Raw genomic sequence first — 19,308 nt, 5'->3', positions numbered from 1 at the left:
CTCGCGCGGCCCAGCCCTGGGCGGCTAGGCACAGCACACACTGGGTCGCGGGCGGGCGGGGGCGAAGGACCTGTTCTCCCGCTGCGCTCGGGAGGGTGGCCCCCAGGCCGGCCGGGCTTGGTAGGGCAATTCCAGAAAAGGTTTGCAGGGCAGGTCTAGGAGAACAAAGGCCGGGGGGAGGACCCGGCATATTTGTGGACTTGTTTGTGACTCAATCCCTCTTACACGGCGTTTCAAAGGCAGAACTGCAAGCCTTGCCAGGAAGAGAAAGAACTTGGGGGCGGGGAGGCTCGGGCGCATTTCTGTCCGGTCGCGCTCGCTCGGCGCTGCCCCCAGCTCCAGGCTCGCGCAGTGCTGTTTCATTAGAGCCCTGGATCCGGGCCACTCACCAGCAACTTCCCCGCAACAGGCGAGATTTACGACCCCCTCCCCCGGCTCTCGGCCTCGCAATGTCAGGCAGGAGCGCCGCAACATAAAATGGATCCCGGCAGACGCGGCGGCTGCAGCCAGGCGGCGGGCTCCCCGGAGGGGCCGCTGTTCGCGAGGCTCCGCGCTGCGCCCCGGCGCACACGCGCGCCCTGACCGCAGACGCCGGCCGGGGCACCCCGCCGGCCGGGCCACGCCGCCGCCCCTCTCTGCCCTCGCGCAACTGTCAGGCAAAGCGGGCCGGCGGATATTGGCTCCCCAACACGCCGAGGCTCCTCCCCGATCTGGATCTTTATATTTTGGGAGAATTTCTTTGAACTCAGTTACCAAGCTCCGCGAAGGAGACAAGTTCCCAGAGCCGGCTCGCCGGCGGAGGCGAGGCGGGGGGCCCGCCCACCTTGTCTGCAGCTGCCGTGTGCCCCGATTGTACTCGTCTTTTCCCTCGTGGAGGAAAACGGACTCGCTAGGCTGAGGAGAATGCCAATTATCTGGATGTGACCGTGAAAAGAGAACGTGTGGTTGGAGAAGGCAGAAGAGGAGGAAACGCATTATTTGAAGAGAAGAATAAACCAGGCATTGCAACCCTTCTGCAAATTAGTGCTGTTACTTCTGAGGTCCATCTGCTTTTATCCCCCCGCCCCCTTCAGTTAAGAAACCTTGACTTGAGGGCCAAGAGACAGCCCCCTACAACTGGACACCCTTCTGGGTTGGAAGACCTTTTGGATGTAGCGTTGGTGGAACATTTAGACACTCTCCTCTGGAAAAGCCACCATGAATTCGGTAGCTGGGAATAAAGAGAGGCTTGCAGTCTCCACCAGGGGCAAGAAATACGGGGTAAGTTGTGATGGGTATAATGCGGAGACGCGTTACCGGGCTCTTCCCGGCCAGGGTTCCCCTTTCCGGGTAACGTGCAGCTAGGGCAAGGTGGCCCCGAGCTCTCCTCCCGCTGCTGAGGCGCCTCGGCTGGGCCAGCCGGCGTGCGCGCGCGGAGGCGGGTCCGCCAGCAACGACGCCAGCGCACTCGCCTTGCCCTCGGAATTTTTGCAGCCCTCTCGTTCCTTCTCTTCCCCGCATCCCTAACTTTTGCAGCATTCCTGCACTTCCAAGCAGAGTTAAGCCGAATGGGAGGGTTTCCCAGGATTTCTCTGCTGTTCTTAAGGGACCGTTTTCCTGGAGGCGGGAGAACCTTTCATTTACCTTCAGGATCCGGAGGGCCTTGCCCTGAATGAATAAAAATCCAAAAGTCATAGCCCCCCACCCCCGTCCCCCGTCGTCCAGGATCTTAAAAGTGAGCTCCTGCTGGGGTGGGTGCCGGATTCAAAAGCGCGGGGAGCTGAATCCGTGGGTTCCTTTGCAGAAACCATCGAAATTCCCTGAGTGAGCGAGCCCCTCTCCTCCAAACCAGAGGAGTCCGCCGCCTCCCGGGAACCGGTGCAGGGGTCACCCGGGCGACGGGGATTCACTTAAACACAATTAACCAGACATAGGGAGGCAGATTTGGCCGCAGGGCTCAGAGCGGCCCCTAACGTGCGCCCGTGGGCGCTTGGCCGGGTCCTCGGTGGCGCGCAGGTCCCCGGGCAGGCGGGAGGGCGGCCCTGGGCAGAGGCGCGGGAGCCAGCCGCCCTGCGGCCCCTGACACCGTGTGTCCCCCCCGCAGGTGAATGAAGTCTGCTCGCCCACCAAGCCCGCGGCGCCCTTCTCCCCGGAAAGCTGGTACCGGAAAGCATACGAAGAGTCGCGCGCCGGGAGCCGCCCCACTCCCGAGGGCGCGGGCTCGGCGCTCGGCTCGTCGGGGACGCCGTCCCCCGGCTCGGGCACCTCGTCCCCGAGCTCCTTCACGGGCTCCCCGGGCCCCGCCTCCCCAGGCATTGGCACCAGCTCGCCTGGCTCCCTGGGCGGCTCGCCAGGTTTCGGCACGGGCTCCCCGGGCTCGGGCAGCGGCGGCGGCTCCTCCCCCGGATCGGACCGCGGCGTCTGGTGCGAGAATTGCAACGCCCGCCTGGTGGAGCTGAAGAGGCAGGCTCTGAAGCTGCTCCTCCCGGGGCCCTTTCCGGGCAAGGTGAGCGCCGCCGGGGACAGGGCTGGGCGGGCAACAACTGCGCGCCTCGCCGCGGCCGTGGATCGGGGGACCTGCAGCGCTGTGCGCTGCTCGGTTCCGGAGAAGGCGTTGGCCGAGCCGGGTCAGCTCCCGGCCTCGGGGGCGACCCTGCGCGTCTCCCCCGCCAGACCTTCCCCGGGCGCAGTGCTTGGATGGTGCGTACGCGGTTCCAGGCCTCGCCGCCCACCGGGGCTGCCCAGGTTATTCAGGTTATTCTTCCTGCTGCCCTCCACTCCTCAGAGTGCCCTTTCTGTGCCCCCAGGACTCGCCCATCCATCCCGTTGGTCCCGCGCGGTGCTGCCTTCGCCCGAGACCCTCTTCCCGGGCGTCCACAGGCCTTTGCCGCGTCGCAGGCCGGGGACACGCTGACACCAGCTACTGGGATTCTTTCCTTTCCGCGCCCCCCTACCGGGGCTACTCCTTAGATTTTTCTCCCCACCCCCATCCGTGATCATTTACAAAAATGTCGGAGGGAGTAGTAAAAGCGGGCTGATAATTAGGAGTTGGCATTTCCCATTGCCTATTCGTGAGCCTTCCTTCCCAGGGCTACCAAAACAGAAACACATATCGCAAAGTCAGCATTTCCCCCTAACCTCTGTGTGTCTATCAGAGGAAGATTAAGGGGTGAGTAGTTCTTTGAGCGGGGCTCCCTCCTGCCTGCACCAGTGCTGAGCACGTTGATTCCTCCATGGCACCCCTGCCAGCGTTGTGTGTGTCCCCAGAGTGTAACACAATGCAGTTGTATTTGCACTGTTCGGTCTAAGTACTATCAAATGATAATATTTACTCTTTCACTTCAAAGAGTTTTTTTATCAGTGCTTAGAGAGAAATATCAAGAACACAGCGTGAATTGCTGTAGAGAATTCTGACCCTGTTCAGTGGGACTTTCTGGTTTATACTTCTGTGACTTTTGAAGTGAAATGTGATTTTGAGTAGTGGAGTCTAGGAATAGCTGCATCTGCTTGCCGTTTCTGCTTATCCAAATATACACACATTGGTCTTTTCATACGCAAGGGTTAAATTAAACAGATACCCGCAGGAGTTGTAAAATTTTAAATGTGGAAAGTTGCCACCAAGACAATTGGTTTTATGAATCCCGAATTTATCTCAAGAGTAATTAACTTGTAGGCTGTTGTCAGTATGCCATTTTCGTAGTTTCATAATAAATCTGTCAGGACACCCCTAAAAGTAAATCTCAGGGACTCTAAAAAGCTTATTTCACTCTTGCATGCCATATCTTCTGATTTAACACTCTCTTCACTCACAGATTTATTTACTCTTGTGATTGTTTATCAATATTATTTGATTATCTACTACACTCAAGGAACTGTGTTAGGCACAGCAATAAAATAACAGGTACACACAGCCCTTGTCCACATGGAGCTTATATTCTAATGGAGGATACAGACATTAACCACAAAATGCACAATTCATTATTCGTTTCCATTTGCGGTGAGTGCTACAGAGGAAGAGTGTGGGATGCTGTAAGTCTGTATAACCAGACTAGACCAGCTGATAAATTTTGAAGAACTTTGGTTCTTTTTTTTTTTAATTTAGGTCTTTTTTTAAAAATTAATTAATTAATTTTATTTATTTTTGGCTGTGTTGGGTCTTCGTTTCCGCTCGAGGGCTTTCTCTAGTTGCAGAGAGCAGGGACCACTCTTCATCGCGGTGCACAGGCCTCTCACTGTCGCGGCCTCTCTTGTTGCAGAGCACAGGCTCCAGACACGCAGGCTCAGTAGTGGTGGCTCACGGGCCTAGTTGCTGCACGGCATGTGGGATCTTCCCAGACCAGGGCACGAACCCGTGTCCCCTGCATTGGCAGACAGACTCTCAACCACTGCGCCACCAGGGAAGCCCAAGAACTTTGGTTCTTAAAGATATATTTTTGGCAATCCTAGTAAGTTGCAGCCTACCAATTTTTTCTAGAACATTCTTGTGGACCTGTTCTTACAGTAACTTCTTTGTGTTGTTGAATGCTCCGTGTGTGCCAAGGTAAATTAAAATATACTCTTTTCATAAAAGTGGAGGGAGGAAAGGAAATCTATAGGAAGAAGAAACAAATGTTGAAACTTAAATGCATCCATCATGTTTTGTGGAGTCATGTGACAAAGTAGATTTTTGGCTTTGTTGAAGCAGCCTGGAAAATTCATTCACAGTGCAATAGGAGGCAGCTTGATATATTTGGCAATTTTATTTATGTGATGAAATAAAAGTGATGCTGGGAAACTGATTATATTATCAGAGTGATGGCTCCAGAGGAAACGTTGGATCTGGGGAACCTCAATGCTCTACACCAATTTAAAGTGATCCAGGCACATCTAGAGAAGAGCTGTCAGTCTTGGGGACAGTCACATGGGGTCACTTTAAGTGCACACATGAATTTGCCTGGAGTTTAAGATGTGATGGAGCACAGTGAAACATGACATGTGGTGCAGGGGAGAACATAAGACTTAGCCAGAAACAAGGGTTGTTCGGATGACCTCATTGTTAGTAATGAGGTATGGGGCCAGAATTTTAACTACCAATCCTCTGCCTGTCTCTGGGAATAATAATTTTAGGGTTTTTTTCTTTTTTAAGTATTGGTACCCTCAGGTAATATTTCCATTACACCTTTAAAGTTTGCAGCATTTTTTTTTTAAGTTTGCAGCATTTTAACCAAACAAATGTTGTGTTCTCTCAAGCACCATGGATGGAGGCCCACGTAACTCCAACACAAGGCCTTTCTTCTTCCCTGAGCCAGATTTATGAGCAAACTGTGGACCTCCGTAGCCCTCAGGCACAGAAGGAGTTAAGTTTCATTAGAACAAGAGAGGTCATTGTGACTCCAACATGTAGTTTGCCCTGAAGAGTAAGGGTCTGGAAGATAAAGGCATGTTTTTGAGAGGTAATTAGCAAAAATCATCTTTGTAATTCACTTAAGATGAATTTGGGGACTCTTTTCTTACATAGAGTATTACATTCTGTGAGGTGGTGTTAAAAGTCTCCTCCGTAGGCATTTAAAAGTCAAAGGCAGAATAGTACATCCAGGAACCTTATAATTTTAGGGGGGATTTGGTTTTAGTTCTTCCTCTACCACCGATTTATTTTGTGACAGTGAGTAAATGAGTTTTCCTCTGTATTTTAACTTTCCCATTAATACACGAAGGAAAAAATGATTCAGACTGTAGAGATCTTTTAAATGATTAGAATGTCAAAAAATTATTTTAGGTGAGGCTTGAAAAGTGCTTCCATTCTTTAGAGAAAGAGGTGAAGGTTTATCTTTTTTTTTTTTTTTGCCACACCGTGGAACTTCCCTGACCAGGGATCGAACCCGCACTCCCTGCAGTGGAAGTGTGGAGTCTTAACCACTGGACCACCAGCGAAGTCCAAGATGTGGAGGTTTACGATTATTAACTAGACAAGATTCTATGGGATTTATGTTTTACAGAATTTAGCGCTTTTCTTGCAAAATATTATCCACTTTCAGTTTCTGATTTCATCAGTACATTTCCCAAATATCATTTTGCCATGTGAATTCTCACATCATGCCCACTGGTAGGTAGCCAGCGCTGTTGAATTCCCCCAGTTTTGTCTCTGAAACAGTTGGTTAAGGAGGGGAGGTAAAGTGCTGGCGGGCCCATGCAGGGAGGTCGGGCTGGTCCCAGGAGTTAGACAGTGGCTCTAGTGGCCTGAGGCGTGACCACCCGGTTCTGAGCACTCTCAGTACTAGTCGTGTGTCCACTGGAGAATGAGACTTCATGGCAGAAGGCTACACGGCTCGGAGGTTTCTAGCTTAGGTAACTGGGTGGGTGGGGTAATGTTGACTGAGGCAGGAAATGGGAAGAGATACAGATTTGGGGGGAGCTCATAGAGAAAGATGATAATGGATTTGGAAGAGATAGAGAATAAAGGCAGATTTAGGAATGACACAGACTGAGGAATGTAGAAGAGACAACTGTGAGCTCACATAACTCTTAATGATGCTCTGGATCCCACCTGTCAAATAGCAGCTCACCTGAGTGAGTCAAGATTTTTGCCTGGTGACAGACTGTAAACCATTTGGATTGACTTATTACTTCAGTCAGTAAAAAAAGTACTTATTGGGTTTATATCATTTCTTTCCTAGGGCTAGTAAGTGAAAGTGGTCAGATAAAAGGAAAGAATGTGGTTTTGTAAAGTGTTGGGATTTTAAGTGAAATCAGTCCTTTTACCCATTGTGGTGTCCCACTGTGTAAATATAAAACCATTTCATATCCATTGGCCAGAGCATCTTTCCTGTTTTATACACAGTCAAGGCACGGAGCCAAAAATGCGGGCCAAGGAACGAATCTCCCATTTTGGGGCTATCCTAGATCATTTCGAGATCTGTTACAGAACTTTTGAATTGACAGTGTAAGCCCTATGAAACATCAGCCCCAAAGAACTCCCTGGGGTAAGTAGAAATGTTCCAGGTTGGCAGAAGGTTATCAGACATCTATTCATTTCCATATCAATAAAAGAAAATCTTTTATATAAAAAACAGTACAGAACTACATTCCTAGCTGAATTTTTCCCTGGTCATATATTCTGGGTCCATTTATGCCCCAGAAATGTCAGGAAGATTAGCCAGACATACTGAGAAGAGTGGCCAGGAATCACAGAGATGAAAGAAAGGAATGTGTCAGGGGGTTTAAGAACACCAAACGTAGACTCTAAATAGCCAGGGCCCAAGTAAGTCTAGACTTGGAAATATATATATACATACATATATATATATATAGATATACATATATATATGTATATATATATTTTTTCAGTTCAAAAACAGGGGTATGAAAAAGTAACTCCATTTAAAAGATCCCCTAGAAGCCAATGTAAGACTCTTTATAAATAGATACTGAATTTTAAGTACTTATTAATTATGAGAAAAGTCTATTGGAAATCTTTTTATGAACACATGGCTGTTTTCAGAAAGCTTCATTTGAATCTTTTCCATTTCGGAAATATTTTAGATAAGGGATCAGCTAATAGATAATATCGGTAATGAAAAAGTCCAGTAGCATTTATCATTAAAACATTTCTCAAACATTTTAGGTAGTATAAAAACATTCCCAGTAGAGACATATGAGCAGTAATATCTTCTTTAAGGCTTAGTAAGCTATGGCATAATCGCATTTCATTCTACCAGACTTTTAATTGTGAACCAACAGGGTCAGTTTTTTTTTTTTTTAACTTTTAATGAACTAGACTCTCTAGAGTTTTAGGAAGAAAATGAGATTTAAGGGTCAAATCAACTTTAGCTTCCTCCTGAGAAAATTTTATCTTTTGATTTTATATAGTATAAATATCAAACTCAGAATTTAGAAAAAAACAATATTAGGCTACTATCACAAAACATTAAATTATATAAGCACTGAATTGGGACATTCATCTGAATAGAAGAAACACATGGTATTTATTATATAAATATTTTGTGAGATTATAAATGTAGAATTTGTATCTTACATAAGATGACAAAATTATAAATTTTAATTTTAAAAATATAAGTTAGAGAATGTAAAATTATTTTGGTATATAACAAATAGATTTTTAAAAATTTTTACAAAATTATGTAAACAGAAATTACCATAAAATGAACAAATCAAACACTAACATATTAGTTTAGTTCATATATATAATCAAGTTAAAGCACTAAGTATTTTCAGATTCCTCACATCTCCCTGATATTTTAATCTATTTGAAATACTTACTGAGTAAACAAATACATTCAAATAATTATCACTGAGTTTGTGATCTGGAGAATTTTTGAAAAGTACATTCACCACAAGATATAAATTAATTTAAAAACAATGTCAAGTACATTAGAAACAGTATATTAAATTAGGAGTTTAAAAGGAGAAAGGTGGAAAAATTAGTTGGAAGATGCAATGAACAGGAAAGACACTTATTCTATTGAACACCAGGATCACTGGAACGTTCATTCATCCTTCATCCCAAAAGTATTCGTTGAACTGTTACGTGTGCTAATAACATAGTCATATGAGTTGTTAAGTTTGTAGTCACGGATAGGTTATTGATTAGCCACTATCCTAACCTTCCCACTAGCACTATTCTCCCACACCCTGACCTTTACTTCAGAACCCCTAAACTCCCTGCAGTTAAAGACTCAAATCCAAGTAGAACTGGTGGTCTCATGGACACTACTTCAACTCTGACTCCAATCTACTGTGAATAGCCCATACTAGCATCATATGGCTTTAAACATTCTATTGTGGATACTACTGTGGATTTGTATTGAGTCAACTACATTTCCCAGAATTCTCCTCCCTGTAGGGAAGGGAACAGAGATAGTTTGAGATGTTGAAGATGGAAGTGAAGCAGCAGACACATTCTTCTTTGAATCTTAAGAGTCAGTGCAGGGCATGAAAGATTATAGCTCATCACATAATTGTCTCTTCTGCCATTGGTATGAGGCAGCAACTAGGCTCCTCTACTTTCTGATGGATTTCTTAAGATCGTCCAACTACTGGACCAGGTGTATGTTTTGCTTCATGATGAAGGGCACCATCCTCTCCTGTGGAACATCTCTATCACTGAAGGTGAAGATGTCTAGGTATTGAGAGACTGAGGAGGGTTCTAGGCTGTCCTTGTGGGTTCCAGCACATCCTCACTGGTTCAAGTTTTTCCTTGCTTCCCCAAATTTGTGTTTATTTCTCCTTGCCGATGGCCCTACTGACTTCAGGGTCTAACTCTGGCAGGAAGAGAGGAAAGTAACCATTTTGAAATATGCAGAAAGTGTTTTCCATAACAGAGGCTTACTTTCCAGCAAAACAGACTTCTCGAGAGCCTTAGTTCCCTGGTGGAAGGGCATCTCCCTGATTCCACCTTCTTCTAGCATTTCTTTTTCACTGCCACACCATCAGGGCTCAACAGTGGAGGAAAGCTCCAGTTTTTTTTTTTTAATTAAAAAAATTTTTTTTATTGTATATATATTTTTTATTTTTGGCTGCTTTGGGTCTTCGTTGCTGCGCTCGGGCTTTCTCTAGTTGTGGTGAGCGGGGGTTACTCTTCGTTGCAGTGCCTGCGTTTGTCGTTGCAGTGGCTTCTCTTGTTGTGGAGCATGGGCTCTAGGCACATGGGCTTCAGTAGTTGTGGCACGTGGGCTCAGTAGTTGTGGCTCACGGGCTTAGTTGCTCTGGGCATGTGGGATCTTCCCAGACCAGGGCTCGAACCCATGTCCCCTGCATTGGCAGGTGGATTCTTAACCACTGCGCCACCAGAGAAGTCCCATGGTCAGTTTTTATAGTGATTTAATTCACTTTGTAAAAATCCCTGGCCTGTAGTAATTTCTTCCACACTCATTGCAGATAGTATTATTGCATTAGAAATGTGATTTTTAAATGGCTGAGCCTGGTAATTTGTCGGCATTTAGGAGGATTAAGTCAATAAAATAGGCAACATCAGTTGCTCTTTGGCATTATATCACAGATCAAACTGAACCATTCATCAGCTAATAATAATGGTGATGGTAATAACAATGATGATTACAAGTGGCTAACAATTATCATCCTTAGTATGTGCTAGGCACTGTACTAATATATACACACATACTTACATACATTCATAAAATCTCATGTAGCAAAATGAAGATGAACCCAATTTCTTTTCTTTACCCTGGAATTCCAGGTGATTGATGTGGTTCAGGTCACAAAAGGAAGTACGAGTAAAGATGCAAGGAACAGAGAAATCCAAGGATGCTTCTCCCCTTCCAAAGCCATTGAGGGTATTACACTATTAGTATAACTGCCTGAGTGGAGACCCTTGCTTGAGGGAGAAGGTTGTGGTTATTTTTCCTGGTAACTTCGCTTTCAGGATGGGGGGAAAGTATGTGAGGTGGTCAGGACCCTGAGCTGAGTAATTTGCTTGGCTGGAATGTATTAGAGGGGGCAAAGGAACTTCCTTATATTTATATTCACTTGGTTGAGGCTGTTGTCAACCCTTTCTGAAAAGCCCTGCCCTAGGGACCCGTGGAGACTGTCTTAGAGGACATGTTCTTTAGCTAGACCTTCTGCGCCACGTCAGCAGGGCTGCCAGACTCCACTCTGTTTCATCCCCGCAGAGACTGGTGCAGAGACCACGTGCACGCTGGTGTCTGTGAGGGTTCCCAGTCTCTTTTCAGGAATGAAAAACTAATTTCCTTTTTACCCGTATCTTGAGTCACAGGCTGATGATAAAAATCTTTCCTTTTTTTAAAAAAAATCTCCTGTGTGGTCTTATTGTGTCAAAGAAGCACTGTTTAGAAAGGACTCCTGTTGATCTTTCAGACTCAAAGGCACCAATCAGAAATGTCTAAAGAGTATATTTGTGTAGGTGCAAAAGGACTGGCAATACATCTCTATTCCTAAATTGCTTTTGAAATATTAATTAGAATAGTGAATCAGTTTGTACTCATCATCCTGCTTCCCACTGCCTTTGGGATGCTTTAGAACCCATCTAAGAAAATTAGATTTTGAATTATGGTTAGAAAGGTTGTCTGTCCACCTTTTCCAGGTTTTAAAGAAGTTCACCTATGTTTTCCTTGAATATGTGTAAGGTTTCCTTTCTAATAGTTAGACCTCTGATCCATTGGGAGATTATTTTGGTGGATAATGAGAGGTATAGATCAATTTTATCTTTTTCTAAATGTCTATCCAGTTGTCCCCAAACCCTTTATTAAAACATTCATCTTTCCCCCATTGATTTGAAATAACCATTATCATAAACCAGATTTTCAGTACTTGGGTCTACTTCTGGACCTTCTGTTATGTCCCATTTATCTGTCTTTTCACGTACCAATTCCATACTATTTTAGTTACGGAAGCTTTGGAGCATGTTTTAGTACTTGGTAATGTTGGCTCTCTCTCTTTCCCAAACAATGCCTTTCCTTTCTAGTAGTTTCCTGGTTATTCTTCCAGACTATTTTCCCATATGAACTTTAGAATCAACTTGCCTAACTCCATAAAATTTTTTAAAATTGGGACCATGTTAAACTTATACATTAACCTGAGGGATATTTGGCATCTTTATGATGTTGACTCCTTCCCAAGAACATGGAATGTCTTTCCATTTGAACACATCTACTTTTCAGCAATTTTAAAGGTTTTTCTTGTAGAGGCTTTATTTCTTGTTAAATTTATTTTTAGGCATGAAAAATACTTTTTGTTGCTATTATAAAGGAGCTCTTATCTTCCATTATTTCTTCTAATTGATAATTGTTAATATATAAGAAGGATATTATATATATCTTACATATATATCTTATATCCTAGTATTAAATTGTATTACTGTATTCATTAGTTTTTAAATGGGTACTCTTGGATTTTCAAAAGGATTTATCTTCTACAAATAGAGACAGCATCACTCCTCTCCTTTGCTAATTTTATTCCTCTAATAGTTTTCTCTTGTTTGTTACATTGATTTATGCCTCCAACACAATGTTAAATGGTAATGTATGGTGGGCATGTGTACAGTTTTTCTCACTAAGTAAGATCTTGGCTTTTGAACTGAGGTCTCTATATATTTTTAAAAGTTAGGGAAGTATCCATCGGTTCCTATTTTATTTACTTTTTTTCATCAGGAATGGGTGTTATATTTTGCCAAGGTCTTTTCAGTATTTAGGGAGACGATCATATGATTTTTCTCCTTAGATCTATTAATATTGTGAATTATTATCATTGCTTTCCTAATAATGAACCATCCTTGCATTCCCATAATAAACCCTACTTGGTCATGATGTATTTTTTTAAATATGCTGCTGGATTCAGTTTGCTGATATTTTATTTATTGTTTTTGCTTCCATATTCGTATGCCATAAGCATTTTTGATTCCCACTCGTGTACCATCTGTGGTACTGTGCCGTATTATAACCAAGATATGAAAAAGACTCAAAATTCCTGCCCTGGAGCAACTCCCAGTCTAGTATTAGAGACAGACAAAGAACCAAAGAGTTAGGGTGCAGCATATTAAATGCTGGACCATGGGCTGTGGAGGCTGCTAGGAAGCAAAGAGAGGTGAGGCTCGGGCTGGCTTTGGAAGAGTGAGTAGGAGTTCAGCATGTGAACATGGTGAATCACCCGCATTCCAGGCAGAGAGAATGGTGAGCATTAGGGCACAAAGAGGTTATGCACACTCAGTATCCTGGGGGAACTGCAGTGGTGCGTTGCCGACATAGTGCAGTGTGTGCATGGGTGAGTGACGGGCTGGGGAGGTGGCAGGGAGAGGACGAAGGGCCTCGTAGGCTAAAGAATCTGGATATTATCCTATAGGCTGGGTGGCCATTGAAGGGCTTTCAGGAAGGGAGTGAAGTGATCAGATATTCATTTAAGAAAGATTGCTCTGATAGGGAGAGAGAAACTGGATTCGAAGAGTGGTATCATGGAGTTCAGTGGAGAGGCCCCTCGCCGTGGCCTCAGTGAAAGATGGTGCAGACCTAACTAAGGCAGTAGCAGTGCGAATGAAGAGGCAGCCTGGCCCTGACAGATTTTGTACATAGAAAACCCATGGCGGCTGGCAGCTGAGAAATGGGGCAGGAGCGAGAGGATGAAGATTTCTGGCTAGGGCAAGCGTGAGGGTGCTGCAGCCGTTAATTGAGTTGGAGAATACAGGCAGAGAGGGGGTTTTTGTTATGGTGGGTCTGATTTTCAAGGATGGGTGTGAATACTAAAATTGGTTTGGGTTCTCTAGAGCTTGAGATGGAATGTTCCAGTGGGGTCCAGTGGGGCTCTAGAGTGGATTCAGAGCTGGAGCCATGGATCTGGGAAATGTCAGCATGAGGAAGGTGGTGGAATCCACAGATGAGGTGAGCTCTCCCCGAAGGATGTGTAGAGTGACAGACGGTGAAGTGTGGAGCTGTGGGACCCATTGACATTGAAGGGACTGGCAGCCTTGAGGAGTCAGGAAGACAATTCAAGGAGAGACCAGAAAAGGGGGAGGAAGATAAGAAAAAGTGGTATCATGGAAACGGAGGGAGGGGTGAGCTTGAGAAGGTAGGGGTGATGAAAGGTCAGATACCTTGGAGAGATCAAGGAGGTAAGGACTGAGGTTTCCACTGAATCAGTAAATAGGAGGTCACCGGGGATCTTTGTTAGAAGTTTCTGGCACCCTGGAGAAAGGCAGGCAATGACAGTGTGTCCAGGAGTGATGGAGAGGTGAGGACATCTGAGGCAGCTCAAAGTTGTTGAAGACACTAAGAGGTTAAGAGATTCATTTTCTGAGGCTCTTATGACCTTAAAACATGAAGATCTGGGGTCAACAACTTGGGTGCAAAACTAGGCTGCATCACCGAGTGTGTGACCTTGGGCAAGTCACTTAGCCTTTCTGAACCTGGTTATTCTCACCTTTACAATGGGGGTGAGCTTCCCTGGTGGTGAGTGGTTAAGAATCCGCCTGCGAATGCAGGGGACATGGGTTCAAGCCCTGGTCCGGGAAGATCCCACATGCCGCAGAGCAACTAAGTCCGTGCGCCACAGCTACTGAGCCTGCGAGCCACAACTACTGAGCCCGTGTGCCACAACTACTGAAGCCCATGCACCTAGAGCCTGTGCTCCGCAACAAGAGAAGCCACCACAATGAGAAGCTGGCGCACTGCAACGAAGAGCAGCCCCCGCTTGCTGCAACTAGAGAAAGCCCGCGCGCAGCAATGAAGACCCATCGCAGCCAGAAATAAATAAATAAAATAAACGTATACAATGGGGGTAATGTTGGGCCCTGCCAGGGTTGCTGTGAGGAGCTGGTGAAATTGTGAGATGATATCCAACCATCACTTTCTGTTTTATTCCAAGGATGCCCCACAGGAAGTTGAATTTTATGACAATTCCTTCCTTTCCCTCTCTCTCTCTCTTCCCTTCCTTTCTTCTTTCTTCTTCTCTCTTCCTCTCTCCCTCTCTCTCTCTTTCTTTTTCCTTTTGCCAGTGATCTGACACCAAAACAGAAAAGCAGTTGTCAGAGAAGGTGGAACCATTAAGCTCGTCTCCTTTCCCGTTTCCTCACCTCCAAGTGAATAAAGCATCTCCTACTTATTTATTCATTTGTAGGGTGGCTTCCACAGAACCAGGAGAACTCGGTGGATGAAAATAGCTACTCCTTTTAGTTGAGATGCCATGAATATGGATTGAGATTATTTGTCACAGATGGAAATGCCCCCTTTAAGCCCTGCCCCTCTCAGAGGCCCCCCAGGGAGCACTGCACACACCGAACTTTGCAGTTCCACTCCGGCGAGTGTGGGAGAGCAGACGTCCCCCAGTGACCGCACATGCAGTGTGCGGATCTGAGCGACGTTGGGAATTTGGGCTTATCTGCCTCCCGATCCAGTTTTATCTTTCTCAGACAGTTTTCTTTGCAGTTATACTTTGCTGATCCTATCGCATCGATTCCGCCCAGGCCCTGTGGAGAAGTCTGGAAATAAAGACACTCTCCCCACACCAAGCAGTATTTCCTGCACATATCCCTGCTCTCGGAGCTGGAGCTGCCTTGGGTAGAGAGTGTTCTTGTAAACGCTTGTGTAGAAAGCGTCGATATCCTTATGCTGCTCTATAGGTGAACATTTCAGAAGGCTCTGGAGTAGAGTAAGTTCTTTTGATAAGCAGAACTATATCGAAATATATCTTAAGTGTTATAGACTAACTTACGGCTGACGGGCTATTTTTATTGATCTTTTCTGCTGAATGGAGTTTAAGCTCGATGTTGTTGCTGCCCACAAAAAGTTCTTGTTAAAAGTTTTAGTTCTCCACACAGCATGTTTTAAAAACCTTTGCTAGTTCTTACACACGAAATGTTTTTATTTTTAAAGCATGAATTGCGAATAATCAGTTTAAATCTACTTTGCCACCACAGGGGTGAAAAATGTAAACGAATAATTCTTTATCTAATCTGAGTGATGTCTGGGATTTGTAGTTGCTAACTAAGGATTTCTTCTAAGATAACATAGGAATTTATAGGGCTTGAGATTTTTCTATGAAGTAATTCCATGTTTTAATTAGCGGTGATGAGCAGCTACGCTTTCCCATGAAACACGATTATCTTATTTATAGTGGTTGCTCTCCTTAGAGCTGTAATCACTACTTCCCTACTCCCTGCCCCATCTACCTGGTGGTTTCATGCAGCTGTAGGAGACTTACTTATTAACTGATTAGAAACCATCACCACCACCACCACCAACCAAAAGCTATTGAGCTATCTAACCAAAGAATTATCCAGAAAATACACAGTTGAATTCAGGCAGACGACTAGTAACTGCCATTATCTAATGAAAAATAATCACCTGCCTGGTTCGGTTGTGTGGCTTTTCTTAGAGGGATGTCTCGATCCTGAGCACGGCGGCTGAAGAGGTGGCCTTGAGTGTCTTCCTTGTGGGCCCACAGCTGTGAACTGGAGCATCACTTGTTTCCATCAAGCCGGGCAGTGTGGGGATAGAAGGGGGAGGAATAACATAGATGGGAGCAGTAGGAGGAAGGACGAGAGAGAGGGTGAGAGAAACAGAAATCCAGGGTGGGTGGCCGATAGGCATTGGAGGCTGTCTACCGTCCCAGATGTTGAGGGGCGGTCCCGCCTCTGGCACTAATGAGAACTGTGGCTTCGGGCGAGTCACCTGTGCTTTGTTCCTCTTTTGTAAACCGAGAGGAGGGAGTTGGTGGTCTCTAAACTCCTTGCAAGCCTGCAAGTCTTAAGGAGCCCAATCTTTGACCCCAAATTCTAGAGGGATGTGCTTGACAAAGCCTTAGATGGATTTCTGGCTGAACCTGGAGGCTGAGGCTGTTCCGTGGCCTGGCGCACCTGTGGGAATCCCACGCCCAGCCAGCCAAGGTGTGTCCCCCCCTTGTTTGCCATCCAGGTGAAGGTACTCACTGGCATTGCCATGGCTCATATTTCTGCCTTTGGAATTTGGATCATAAATTGACTCACAAGATTCTTCCTGTTTCTTAATGAAGCTGTTTACTGTCTTCTGTATTTGGAAGCAGAAGTAAACGTGGGCAAACAAAAGGACAATTGATTTTACAAGAGCAGTTTGGTAAGGGATGTTTGAGAAAAAATATTGCCTTAGATATGAAGACTGCTTATAGTTAGTCTTCCATTAAAAACATCTGCCATGTTCATTAGGAAATAGAAATAATTTGTGGGGATAGCAATGTAGAAACACCAGAACTCCAAACATTTTACTCATCATTCTTTAAAAAATTCTACACCTTAATTTTTTTTTTTTTTTTTTTTTTTTGCGGTGCGCGGGCCTCTCACTGCTGTGGCCTCTCCCGTTGCGGAGCACAGGCTGCGGAGCACAGGTTCCGGACGCGCAGGCTCAGTGGCCATGGCTCACGGGCCCAGCCGCTCCGCGGCATGTGGGATCTTCCCGGACCAGGGCACGAACCCGTGTCCCCTGCATCGGCAGGCGGACTCTCAACCACTGCGCCGCCAGGGAAGCCCCATCTTAATTTTTTTAAACCTCTTTTTGCCCCCTTTGCTTTCTCCTTCTCTTTTCTGCTCCTTCAAATATCTAGACAAGACCACAGTTACTTAGACCAGTACTTACACAGCCCACGTCCATGACTTGGGTGTAATAATCCTCTCATTTGGATGCTGTGCTCTGCAAAGGAGATGGCAGGTAGAAGATGCTGAGTCAACGAGGCCCATTCAGTTATTATCAATTTTATTTTTCATCTTTAGCACTAGCCTAGGTTGCCTCTTTTTAAAAAAATTTAATTAATTAATTAATTTATTTATGGCTGTGATGGGTCCTTGTTGCTGCATGAGGGCTTCTCTAGTTGCGGTGAGCAGGGCTTACTCTTCGCTGCGGTGCGCGGGTTTCTCATTGCGGTGGCTTCTCTTGCTGCGGAGCATGGGCTCTAGGCGTGCGGGCTTCAGTAGTTGTGAAGCACGGGCTTCAGTAGTTGTGGTTCGTGGGCTCTAGAGCGCAGGCTCAGTAGTTGTGGTGCACGGGCTTAGTTGCTCCACGGCATGTGGAATCCTCCCAGACCAGAGCTTGAACCCGTGTCCCCTGCATTGACCGGTGGATTCTTAACCACTGCGCCACCAGGGAAGTCCCCTAAGTTGCCTCTTTAAATTGTCTGCTTCCTGTGAAATGTTTCCCTAACTCTTCTTTCAACTACAATAATTTATATTTTTGTTGTAGTCTAAACGCAACTCAGGGAGCACAGGTATTAAAAGCAGGCCTTCATTTGGCCTTTCCTAGCCAGAGCACATTAGGACTTGGGGGCAGACACAGTGGGAGCAGCCGGAGAACAGAGGAACGGCAGGCACGCCCCTTGTTTGCCTCGGATGCCTGCAGGCACCCTAGGGGAGCACTGACATAGCGTCCTGCAGCCCAGCACACCCTCCATGTGTCTCCCTTGATTCTGTTCTCAGATACTGTATCCTTTATTTCTCCTCTCGTTCTTTCCGCCTAAGTTTGCTCATGTAATTATTTGTGAAATTTCTAGGGAGAAGTCTTTCTAACGGGCTGTGCGTGTGTGCGTGCATGTGCACACTTGGCAGGAGCCCTGCAGGAAGCCTACAAGTTGATGACACAGTAGACATCCTGTCTCAGGTTTCAGACGTTGTTAGGCCGAAGCTTTTATTGGAGGTCAAGGCAGCTAATGAAGTGGGGTGTGCAATTAAAAGGGCATTCAGCACATAAGGATGGCTAGCTGTCTCTCAGGCTGGGAGTGCAGGGAGGGTTGACAGCTGTGAGTCTGCTAATGATGGCTTTACAAGCATATTTTGCAGCCAGGGTGGTAAATGTAGTACAAAGGCATGGTGTTCATGTGCCTAATCAGCTCTCTGCTTCCTGTGAGAAGCATCCACTTGGGGAAGGAAGTTGCCGGTTGTGGGCATTTTTGTGGTGGTGGTTTGTGCTAATTTACTTTTTTAAATAGAGTACTTGCCATTATTAGTGATTCTGCATGATGCCCCTTTATGGTGGTCAGGAAGGAGATTGCAGGATGATGGCGAAGGTTTAGGAGGCTGGCCCAGGGTCACCCAGAGAACCTCGGGCTCCTGACTCTCCATCAGGTTCTAGTAGGATTTATTTATGCAGTTGTTTTGCCCATGTGGATCTCCTGGACTCCGAACCCTGGGAGCACAGTCATCATATCTTATTAATTTTACCCAGTAGACAGTAATTATTTTCTTGAATACATGAATTCTACAAAAATTTCTGGCCTTTTGGAAAAAAATCTTACCACTGCTGTGTAAGGACAGCATCACTGGGGAGGAGGGAAGGTGACAGAGGAGGAGATGCAGACAGTGTGTAGGGGGTGGGAGGTGATGCCTGGATTAGTCCTGGGAAGTGGCAGGATGCTGTCCCACTGCCATGGCCTCCTGTTCTCTAGAAGAGTGAAATCCACAGGGATCAGAGTGCTAGCAGCTTCTACATCTGAGTGGATCTTGGTCTAGGATTTATGGGTTGGTTAGTTTGGAGGGCCTTGAATTTCTTGTTAGTTAACAAGTCCTTATTTTTGTGCAGTTTAATGTGGTTGCATTCACTTCTTGTCTGGCAGAATAAGAGAAGGTGGGAACACTCACCGGTCCCAGGTATTCAGGGAGGAAACTTATTAGTACCATCGGAACTAAACTGAGAGGGCTACTCGAGGCTACTTCCCCAGACACTGGTCCCTCTGATTTAATCTCTCCCTTCATCTGATAATCGATACTGCTCAGTTGGTGCCGCACTGCCGCCGCTACTTGGTGAGATGGTGACACACGATCACATCCAGGATGGAGGAGGGTCTGGAATGATAAAGGAATCTCTCCCTTTAAAGGCTTGGAACTGCCTCAGTTTGACGTGAGAGGAGAAA

General features: G+C 45.8%; 1 protein-coding gene across 1 annotated transcript in view; it reads left to right on the top strand.

Annotated features, from left to right (window-relative positions):
* The first annotated feature begins 329 nt into the window (after nt 1-329).
* KIF26B (kinesin family member 26B) overlaps nt 330-19,308 on the top strand; it is a 499,134-nt gene continuing 480,155 nt past the window's right edge. Inside the window, exons 1-2 of the mRNA XM_027122401.1 lie at nt 330-1,260; nt 2,084-2,485. Of these exons, the coding sequence (XP_026978202.1) occupies nt 1,198-1,260; nt 2,084-2,485 (465 nt within the window). The 5' untranslated portion in view covers nt 330-1,197. The remainder of the gene's footprint in view (nt 1,261-2,083; nt 2,486-19,308) is intronic.

Source organism: Aethalodelphis obliquidens, unplaced genomic scaffold (genome assembly GCF_003676395.1).
Source record: "Aethalodelphis obliquidens isolate GAN/ISIS:26980383/991018 unplaced genomic scaffold, ASM367639v1 scaffold24, whole genome shotgun sequence".
NCBI classification, from domain to species: domain Eukaryota; kingdom Metazoa; phylum Chordata; class Mammalia; order Artiodactyla; family Delphinidae; genus Aethalodelphis; species Aethalodelphis obliquidens.
The sequence above is the reverse complement of the archived record's forward strand: the minus strand, read 5'-3'. Positions and strand labels throughout refer to the sequence as shown.